General features: G+C 35.7%; 1 protein-coding gene across 2 annotated transcripts in view; it reads right to left on the bottom strand.

Annotated features, from left to right (window-relative positions):
* The window catches only part of STK4 (serine/threonine kinase 4), an 84,411-nt gene that overhangs the window by 34,959 nt on the left and 38,364 nt on the right, over positions 1 to 11,088 (bottom strand). For both annotated transcript variants that reach the window (XM_006921845.3, XM_025039775.1), the window contains one exon: positions 6,604 to 6,761. In XM_006921845.3, coding sequence (XP_006921907.1) covers positions 6,604 to 6,761 — 158 coding nt within the window. The remainder of the gene's footprint in view (positions 1 to 6,603; positions 6,762 to 11,088) is intronic.

The following is an 11,088-nucleotide window of genomic DNA, read 5'->3' as shown; positions in this document are numbered from 1 at the left end:
TCCTGCTGTGCCACTTACTCTCTGTACAACCTTAGTCAATTACTTATGCCCTTTAAGCCTCGGTTCTCTCATCCATAAAATGGCAATAATTACATTATCTACCTCATGGGATGACTGTGAGGACTGGGCTACTACACATAAAGGACTTAGACCAATGCCTGGACACAGTAAACGCTCAATAAATCTAAGTTATTATTAGCACAATGTATTGAAATTATTTGATTATCTTTTCTGCTACACTATGAACTCACTAAGGGTACTGAATTAATTCAGAGATTATGTCTGAGTTTAACTGAAAATAGTGTACTAACTTTGAGCCAGGAAATTGCTAAGTGTTAGGAATACAAAGATGAGTATAATAAAGTCCCACTGTCAAGAACCTTGTAGTCTTGCCTATTCATATAATGTATACGTAAGGACTTAAATGTATACAGATTAATATGTAGGGGTCAGCTACAATCAACTCTTTTTATAGGTAAGTCGTAAAAATCTGAAAATGACTTCATTTGAATAAATAGGAAACTTAACTCCAAAACCTAAGGATACCAGTGAGCTAATAATAATACTTGCAACGTTAGTAAGGCTGAAAAGTACTGTGGTTCTTTGAGATGTGCAGATGTTCTGGCTAAATCTCTAAAGACTAAAACCAGGAAAATCTAAGTAGAATTTTAAGAAACATATCTCACTTTTTAAAAAAATTTAAGAAAATATCTTAATACGGTAATATATTGTCTGTAAAAACAGCTAAAACTGAAGTTCCTCTCTTCAAAAGTAATGACTTATGAAATAATTTTATATTCTTTTTCAACCTATACAATGTGTATGCATATATAAATATGTAGCATGACTTGTGGCTTTTAAAAAATTTACCAAATGGTATCACACTGCGGTTTTTTGTATTTTATCATTACTATATAATAAATTCCTATGTACAACAGGTATGTTTCTTGATTCTATTCTTTGAACCATTCCATTGATCTATGTTCTATTTTTGTGCCAATATCAGAATGCTTTAAGTACTGTGATTTTGTAAGTTTTAATAGCTGCAAGTAAGTCCAACCTCATTGTTCTTATTCAAAAATATCTTGGATATTTTTATGCATTTACACTTCCATATAAGAAGTAATTATGGCATAATGTTTAAGCATCTATTTATCTATGTTTTCAAATGTGATGATATAAAACTATAAATAATAATATTCTCCTATCATCCTAACATTTTTCTATCTCTAGTAACACTCTCCCTTTCTTCTAGTAGACTTTATTGTTATCTTTTTTAACTTGATCAAATCTGCTAAATGTCAGGTCCTTTCAAAGAACCAACTTTTGGTTTAGCAGGAAACTTTTTTGTTTTCTATTTCATTAAATTTTGCTTTTTTTTAATTTTAATTTTATTCATGTTTCTTGTATTCTAAAAAGAAAATACTTTTCAAGCTATAAATCTTCCTCTGAGTATCGTTTTTGCTGCATCCTACAGGTCTGAATTACAGGGATCTGAATTTTGTTGGGTTCTTATAATTCATTTCTAAATAGTTTAGAAATTTCTATTCTGATTTTATCTTGAAAGCGAGAATTAGAGATATACTTTTATATTTCTAAATTAAAATGTAAAAGTATATTTTACTTTGGCTACTTTAATATTGTTGATTTCTAATTTTATTGTATAATAGTCAGTGAATGTGGACTGTATGATTTCTGTGTTGAGATTTCTTTTCAAGAACTTTAAAACAGTCAGATTTTGTGATATTCCATATATATTTTTAAAGTCTCATGGATATTTGAAAAGTGCTCCCATTCTCTGTTTTAGCAACCTTGATAATTGTGGTATCTTGTTTTTGTCTCATTGAAAGGTCACTTTTTGAGAGAAGAATGTTTAAGTCTTCGTCTATGCTAGCAGTTTGCTCAATGCTCCTTGTTATTTCTATCAGTTTTTAGATAAATATGTGTGCTTTGTATTGGTTCATGACTTCTGTCTTCTGGATCAAATACACCTAAGCAATAAATATCTCTTTCCCCTGTAATATTTGTTTTTCCTGTAGTCTGTTTTATCTGATATTAATATTACTTTACCTACTTTCTTTTATTTAGTATTTGCCTACTCTATCTTTTTCCACTCCTCTGCTGTAAACTGTTCAGTGATATTTTATTTTATAAACAGTCGTTAGCTGGATTTTGACTGCTATTTTTATCTAGAGTCCATCTTTGAACAGATTTTAATGCACTCATATGTATTGTGATTATTGATGTGTTTACATTTGGACTGCTACCCTGTCTGTCACTCTGCTCCAGCCACCATGACTATTCCTTCCTTACATACACCCATCATGGTTGCTTCAGTCTTTTACTTGTTGGTCCCTCCATTGTCCCATGGCTTAAAGGTCCTTCCACCTTTCCCTCTTCATTTAGGTCTTAGCTGAATGTCTTGTCCCTCTGCAAGGCCTTCTCTCATAGTATCTCTTTACTGCGCTTTTTTTCTTTAAAGAGCTACTATTACCTGAACTTATTTATTACCTGACTTAACGTCTATTTCTCTCACCACCCTCTAAGCTCCAGGAGAGCATGAGCCTTGTCTGTCTTGTTCACCACTCAGGGCACTCCAGCCATCTTAGACTAAAATCTTACAGTGTGTTTTTGAAAGATCCACGAGTCAAACTGGATTCAAGTTTACAGCTTTTTGTGGCTTTACAGATGGCAAGATGGGAGGGTCTGTATTCTCACAAAAGTAGCATTCATTTCCAAAAATGCAATCTGTTTTTAGAATATGAAGAACCAATTTTAGAGAATATTGCATTCTCGAACACGTCTTATTTATACTTCAATCGCTAAACATTAAAAAAAATCTTTGTCGCATTTTTCAACTAGGCAAATGAGGCAGTTCGGTTTTAGAAATATAAGTATTGAGTTTCAGATGAAAATATAGTTTTGTCAGCATCGCTTCCTGCCATTCCTGATTAAATTACCAAATTCTGCCATTGCTAATTAAATTACTTCCTATTAGACATTGTGGGTAAAAAGTTCATTTCAAAATAGGAATTGCCTTCACAGGAAGAAAGAATATCTTTTCCACAATTAAATACTGCCTGTCGGGAAATTAGGAAGTCTCTGTAAGAGACTGTAAAGGGAAATATGTCAGCTAGTCTGACACATACCCTTCTTTAAGCTTAGTGAGAGTATTCAGAATACTTCATTCAACAGATTGGCTCTATCTTTGCCAGATGTCACTTACAAATGTACATTTCCTTATTTAATGTGCTTTTTTCATTCCTCCATGAAGAGTACTGGAGACTCAAAAGGGGAGTAAAAAGAAAATTTAAAAATCATGCAATATTAATAAAATATGAATACATTTTTATATCTGAATTTCTGTAGTATCTAATAGAAAAAAAAAGAAGAAACTTACATGAATTTAGTAGGTTACAATCACGCAGAAAGTAGGTTAAAACACAGGGTACCAGGTGCTGCCTGTCCCCAGAGATTCTGATTCAGTGTGTCAGGGTTGGGGTCTGACAATGCATTCCCAATTTTCCAGGGGATGCTGACACTGCTGGTCGGGGGACCACACTTTGAGAAACACTATTTTAGACAATTATTTCAGATGCTTGATTCGGGATTAAGGCAAGAGCTATACAGCAAGAATATCAAGGCATTAAAAATAGTTTTCATTTGCTCTTTACTCCTTTGTGGTATAGCAGCTCATGTACGCCCTACCTAAATTTTCTTTCATTGCTTAATTTCATATTTTCTTTAAAGAGAACTTAAAAAATGAATTATCTTGAAATTCTGAAGGTAAAAATAGAATAAAATTCTGTATATCAGGATCGGTAGGCTCAGGTACAGTGTGAACGAACATAGACGAATCCAAATGAGTTAGAGCAAGAGTCCCAATATCGAATATCCCTAAATGCCAGACAGGTCAGAGAGTTAGTACCAGTGAAGGGGGCAGGCCAGATACTGAGGTCGCACCCCAGTGGGGCGGCTGCTACTCGGCTGGACAACGCGTCACCCAATAATGTAGGTCTATCATGGCCGGATCTTCCCAGTTTTCAAAAAAAGCTGTAGAGCCAACTTTTTATGTAAAAGCTCTCAATTTTTAAACACAGGTAACTAATCTAAAAAATTTTAAACACTGTACAGGACACACACAAAGGTCCGTGAACTGGGTGCTGTTGGATTAGCCTCTGGTGGGGAGGGCGGTCTTGGGACCCTTCTGCTGAGCGGGCCAGGAGGGACGCAGGCTGCGTGGTGCGCTAACCTCTTCACTGCGCACGGCCAGCTCCCTCCAGCAGCCACCTACTTCTAAAGTAAAAACACTCTCCTTAAACACCTACTGAAGCCCCTTTACATAAGTAGCTTGCCCATTAAAACAAATTCTTTGCCAATGATTTAGTGTGGGAAAACTACGGCAGAATGAAGTGAATTCTTCCAACACTGGAACTACTGATCCAAAAATAATGACTAGCTTAAAGTGACTGAAATTACAAGATCACTAGAGTCTATAACGTGTATGTATATATATATAGGGATGTTTGATATTGGGACTCTTGCTCTATATATATAAAAAGAAAGAAATTAGACCTAGGAATATAGATTTTAGGATTCGTAAGCATTCTATCATAATGATGACATAATTTGATACCCAGAAGTTATTTCATCTTTGCCTAAAGACTCACTAAACTGAGAAAATCAGTCCTTACAAATTTGTTGAAGACTACTACACAAGCAGTGTGGAACAGTGAGCAGAATAATTCATGAGTCTACTCTGATTAACAGTGGCAGTGGCAGCCTAAAAACACTGTGTTAAGGATTCTGAAGCTGAATCTTGACTCAGTGGAAAATATGAATGCCATGGAATGGAAGCAGATGTGCCCCATATTCGACCTCCTTTGTACAGTGCATAACAACACTACTAGACCTGTGTCCAGAAAAATCTAGTCTCCGTATAGTGTATTAATACTAAAAAATATTATTTTTTAAAACATAGTATCAAGTCACACCTTGCCAATTGTTTTCCATTTCACTCAGAGTAAAAGCTAAAGTCCTTATTAGTACACAAAAGCTCTACATTATCTGGCTCTGTGTTAGGTCTCTGATCTCATTTCTGCTACATGACCCCGATGCCATTTCAGACACTTTGTTCTCTTCACCATTCTCCACATACACTAAGCAAGTCCCTGCCTCAAGACCCTTACATTTGCTACTCCAGCTGTCTGAAAAGCTCTTCCTCTGGGTGTTCATGTAGTTCACTCCCTCATCTTACCAGTGAGAACTTCCTTAACTCATTTTAAATTGCTACACATTTACACACACACACTCCCCTCTCTCTCTTCCCCATCCCATCAATTTCCTTTTCCTGCTTTATATTTCCTATAACACTTATCACTATCTGACATTCCACATATTTGACTTCCTTATTACCACATCTTCTAGAATGAAACCTCCATGAGGGATAGGTTTTGGGCTGTTTTATTCACTATTATATTCCTAGAAAGTGTCAAGCACATATTGGTGCTCAAAAAACTAATAAATAAATAAGTAAACACATAAATGATAATAACAGATGATAATGAACAGTAGATGATGAATACATGAATCAATGAACAAACAGACGATAAAACAAATGAACATGGATTCTAATATGGGTTCGGCGACTAATCAGTTAAATAACCTCAGGTAAGTTATTCTGGTCTCAAAAGATCTCTATCATTAGCTGTATAAACTGTGACATTCGTGCCATTTTACAAAAGTAGAAATTATGTTATGGAAGAATGGTATCATTTCCTCTCGGCCAATCAGTAGGATAGTGTAAAGCCAGGACTAGAAAGGCCTCCCAGAATGCAATACAACACCCAAGCTAAGCTCTTAACAAACAACAACAGAATTATGTCAGAATTTAAAAATGTAAAAATTAAATATTCTTAAAGAGAAAATTCTTTCCTAAAACTATTCAGAAAACGAATGCAGACTCCTTAGCTTACTTTTTTCCATCCAATTTTTTATTGCCTCTACTCATTAAATCTCTGTGAACATTAACAAGTGTCTGTGGCTGAGGGAGAAATGTTCCACAGCAGAGAAATGAAAAACACACCCAGTTTTTCATAAGAAACTTTGGAACAGCTTACTATTTATCCTCAGGCAAAATTCAGAATAATCCTCTCAGAGAGCCTAAAATTAGGAAAATGGTTAGCAAAACAACAAAGACACTACAAGACAGCATTATTTGCCCTCCAGTCTAATTCTTAAATATAAAATCGCAATCCCAAATAAACTTATTAAAGACAGGGCATCTTCACTGGATGACTAAATATTTCTTTCACCATTAACAATTTCAAACTCAACAGAAAGAAAAATGGCAAGCGAATAAAGGATTTTTAAAGCAAAAAAGATACCACTAATTGGGGGCCCCAGAACTGCTCAAATGTCAGTCAAAATGCTGTTCTCTTAAACTGGTGAGGCCCTTGGCCTAGGAGCTACAGCTAGGGTGGTTACACTTGAACTGTGTAAGAAAATGCTCAGGCACTTTCAGTAAAATGACAGAATTGAACGTGTGACATTTCAAATAACTTCCCCCAGTAGACACAACCATTTACTTCCAACGCTACTTACGAACTCATAGTCTCCATCCTGTGGGACTTTCCAATCTGAAGAGCTCTTCAGTGGGCCAGGTACACTCTTGCCAAAGCTGTTGATCTGGTTTTCCTTTTCTTTTTGTTCAAAATATTCAAGGAAAGATGGTTTTGCAGGCTGCATGGTCTCATCCCTTCCTGAAAACCAAAAAAATAAAATAAAAGGTGAAATGTAATATCCTAGATTTCAAATAAGTTTAATAAATCTTAGTTCCATCTCCAGACGGGTCGCAGTTTCTGGATCAGTGGCTCTTTTTGTTAGATAAGGACTCCTTCGAGAATCTAATGAAAATCACAGGCAAATGCACAAATGCTCACTCAAAATACTTTTTGTAGAATTTTAAAGGATTCATAGGTCCCCTAAAATACAAAGATTTTTTTCTGGTTCTCTTTTTCTAGATGGAAAGAACTGGGTGATGCAATGACTGAGTAAGCTAAGCTGCAGGTAATACTTGGGTCCCCTGTAGCAAATAGTTCCAATAAGATCAGACTGAAAACAGAGGAACAAGCAAAAATATTTATTAATCATCTACATATACGATATTCTCTACAGGCATTGCAGTAGGAAAGGGCGATGATACAATATGGTGACTTCCCTTGATGATCTCAATTGGACTAATGAGAAAAATATGAATGAAAAAGAAAATGTAAGTAAATCACAATCCACTCCATGAACTATTATGTAACTTTTCAAATACTATTTACAAATGGTTTAAGATAAAGGGGGAAAACAGAATACAATATTATATATGTGTATACACACACACACACACACACACACACACACACACACACACACACACATAGTAAGATATCGATTCTATAAAATCATATACATAGGAGGGAAAAAAAAGACCAAAAGAAAATATACCAAAATGTTAACAGGATTTGTCTCTGACAGTAGGATTATAGATGAATTTACTTACTTCTTTTAAACATTTTTTAAAAGAAGATAATACAGCATAAGTATTAAATAGATAGAACTGATTGTAAGAGTTACGTGTGCCCAGAAGATGTAGAAATCCTGCAAGCTGGGTGGTAGGGGAGGGCTGGTAGAGGAGGGTTTAGGTTGGGCCTCAAACTATCCCTGAGAAAAGAGTCAACAGTTACAGAGCAGGGCAGAATCAGCAGTTATGCAACAGCAATTACAATATAAGAGAGCAGAAGATAGCAGTTACTAGTTACAACTGGTAACAATGGCAAAAAGAATATTTACCTGGCCTAATTTAAAAACCTAGGTAGCCGTACCTTTTTCATATGCTGAAGTAGCTTTGTGCTCGTGGCTAGTAGTCTAATACTGGGAAGTATTTACTATGCAGTTTATTATACAGTTCATGCTTTTCACGAACATGTGGGTTTATATTGCCCTTTCTCCCAGTAACCAGGAAAAAAGACCAGAAGGTTCAGAGCCTTAAGTATTAAGTAGTAGATGGGGCAGGGTCTGGAAGACAGAAAACAGCAAGTGTTTCTCTCCAGGCACCTTTGTTCCGCAATCTTATCTCCTGATACTTGCTTCATCCAGTTTCAAGCCAGCACCCCGACTGCCTCTCAGACGTTTGTCATCTTACTTTTCTCCACTGCTAAATTCAACAGCAGCCAATCCCAGATTTGCTCACTTCCAGATGCTGCCAATAGCTTACTTCACTGTCTGTTGCCTCTTTGCTTATTAGGGATTAAACACAGTATTTGCTAGGACCAGTCAATGATTATATGCTGAATGTGTGTTTTGTTTTGTTCTAGGTATGATTACGTGCTTTTCATGCTTATTCTGTTTAATTTTTAAGTTAAACTTAAGGTACTATTTCATAATATAGTTCTGAAAGAATTACAACAAAATAAAACTTGTAAAAATGGGGGCGGTTTGGTATTTGTCAACAAGTCAGGAAGCTAAGTCCTTTTGATCGGTCCTCTCTCTTTGGGACCACTGACCCTGCAGCAAGCCTACATACACACAGTCCTACACATAAAAAAGGAGTGTTTGGAGCATCTCTGTGAGCCAAGCAACTGTGAAAGTACTACCAATTGCTGACATGTAGGGTATACAATGTACTTTTATAACAAAATATCCTTATCCCAACCAGCTAAACAAAATAGTCTGTAAACAAAGGAGAAAGCCCAAATGGCTACCCAAAAAACTGGGTAGGTACTTGAAAAAAAAAAAAGATTAAATTGGGTCCACACTTCATACCTTAAAACTCCAAATGGATAAGAGGTCTAATTGTAAAAATGGAAACCATAAGTACTAGAAGAAAGCATGTGTGAATACATTTAAAACTTAGGTGTGGAAAAGACTTTCTCACTATGGCAAAAACCCAGATGCAATTTAAAAAAATGAACAGATAAAAACCTTTTGTGTAAATAAAACATCACAAATTTTAAAAATAAGCACATATACACTATAAGCCAAGACAAATCACAAAGTGGAATTTCCTGTTTTTTTTTTTTTTTAATTAAAGAGTTCTTTACATATTAAACAAATAAGCTACTAAAGAATTCTGAAAATCAAGGAAAAAAGACAAAAACAAGGACTAAACATAAGACAGTTTATACATGGATATTCTATTAGTCCTTGAACATAAAAAAAAAAAAATGCTTAGGTTCAGCCACAATAAGAGAAAACTCAAATCGAAACTACTCAGAGATGTACCTTCTTACATTTCAGATGGCAAAAATTCAAAAGCTTGACAACGCTCTATTTGTTGGTAAGGCTGTGGGGACACAGGCTCTCTCATATGTTGCTGAATCAGAGTGCAAAACAGTACAAGCCTTACGAAGGGGATCTGGCAATATCTATATATCAAAATATGAAACAGGGGAAGGTACAGAAGAATCCTGTAGTGTTATATTTGAACTGTAAGTGTTAACATGAACTCATGATTTATTTCAAAAACTTCTGAGCTTTTTTTCATTAAAGGCCTTGAAGCAATGACACCCCATTACCACCTAGCACTCAAATCTTAGTTTCTAAATACCATTCCCCACTCAAAGGAGCTAAGGCTTCTTAAAAGAGATAGCTAAATCCAGATCTAGGGCAGAAAAAGTACAGAGTGGGCATGGAACGTCTTTTGGTGTCAAAAAAAGCAAGCGAGTACTCAAAAACTGAGGGGGATTTATAAGCAGGACACAGGAGCCACTTGAGGGGCTCTCACTGGTAAATTCTGGGGCATTCTAAGCAGTAAAAAGGATACACTGAATAAAAAGAATCTATGAACTCAGAGTAATAATCTGAAAGTGAAGAAGGTTGGAGAGAGAAGGGAAAAGTTCATTAGAAAAATCATCACTTGACAACTGTAAAATGGTGATCAGAGAATATCCTTTTTCTTAGGAAATCCACACAAAACAGAGTAACTCCTTTCTTAGAAAACACACACTTAATGTTTGAGAGTAAGTTGCACATATCATGCACCAGCCTCTCCTCATTATTTGTCATTTCATGTCAGTTTATCCATCTATCTTTATATATGCAGAGAAATGAATGAAATGAGTTATCAATAAAAATGACAACTTCTGGGTAGAAATAACAGGTAAGTTAAAATATGTTCTCCTGTGGAACTGTTATGAAAACCATAAAGACATCATTTTTTTAAGAAATCATCACATCCAACAATAAAAATTGTGTAACTGGTACTATATACATCTATGAGGCATCATCAATTCCTTCCAGGTGCAATACAGGTGGATTTTTAAAACTCAGGTCTTGAAACCAAGGATAAAACACTACAGATAATTTTTCTGTAGTCTAATTCTAAAACACAGCATAAAAATCAAAGGAATGGCTGTTAAGCTAGAGTATAAATCACTTGCCTAACTTCTCCCACTGTTTAGATGAGAAGATGAGAACATTTGCTTTCTCTTATTTGATGACAAAAGCCCTTCTCGATTCAAGTAAAGATTTCTACCATTTTTGGAGTTAAATCACCAACTATTCTTTGTCTTTTTCAACAACTGAGTGCTTCACTGATGCATTCAGTTTACACGCAGATAGCATTCCTTCTGTGACCAAGATATCCTTAATAACACTAGTCATATTATGGCACCTGTTCTTGGTCTGATTTTAAATACAGTAAACAGATCTGTATTACGATCATAATTAGTACCTAGGGGAGATTGTAAAAATGGCCACAACAATTTCTTCTTTGTATCTTTGGTATCCTTGTTTTTCAGTAGTGCCCTCCCACAATGACTCTGGGCCTGGCCATGTGACTCGCTTTGGTCATTGAGACAATAGCAAATATACTGCAAGCAGGAATTTGAAATGTGCTTGTGCATCCTACTACCAAGTAAATACACCTGGGTGAGCCTGCTACGTGGTGAAGCACGTGTAGAGAAAGGCCCTAGATAACAGATTGCCTGAGCGGCCTTCCTAAGGCAGCCAGCCCCAGCTGCTATTGCACCAGCTGACCACTAAGTTTTGAGGTGGTTTTCAGGTGATGCAGCAAACACTGATACAGTGTCTCTGTCACTC

The sequence above is a fragment of the Pteropus alecto genome, unplaced genomic scaffold (genome assembly GCF_000325575.1).
Source record: "Pteropus alecto unplaced genomic scaffold, ASM32557v1 scaffold45, whole genome shotgun sequence".
NCBI lineage: Eukaryota > Metazoa > Chordata > Mammalia > Chiroptera > Pteropodidae > Pteropus > Pteropus alecto.
Note: the sequence above shows the minus strand (reverse complement) of the source record. Positions and strands in the feature narration are given on the sequence as shown.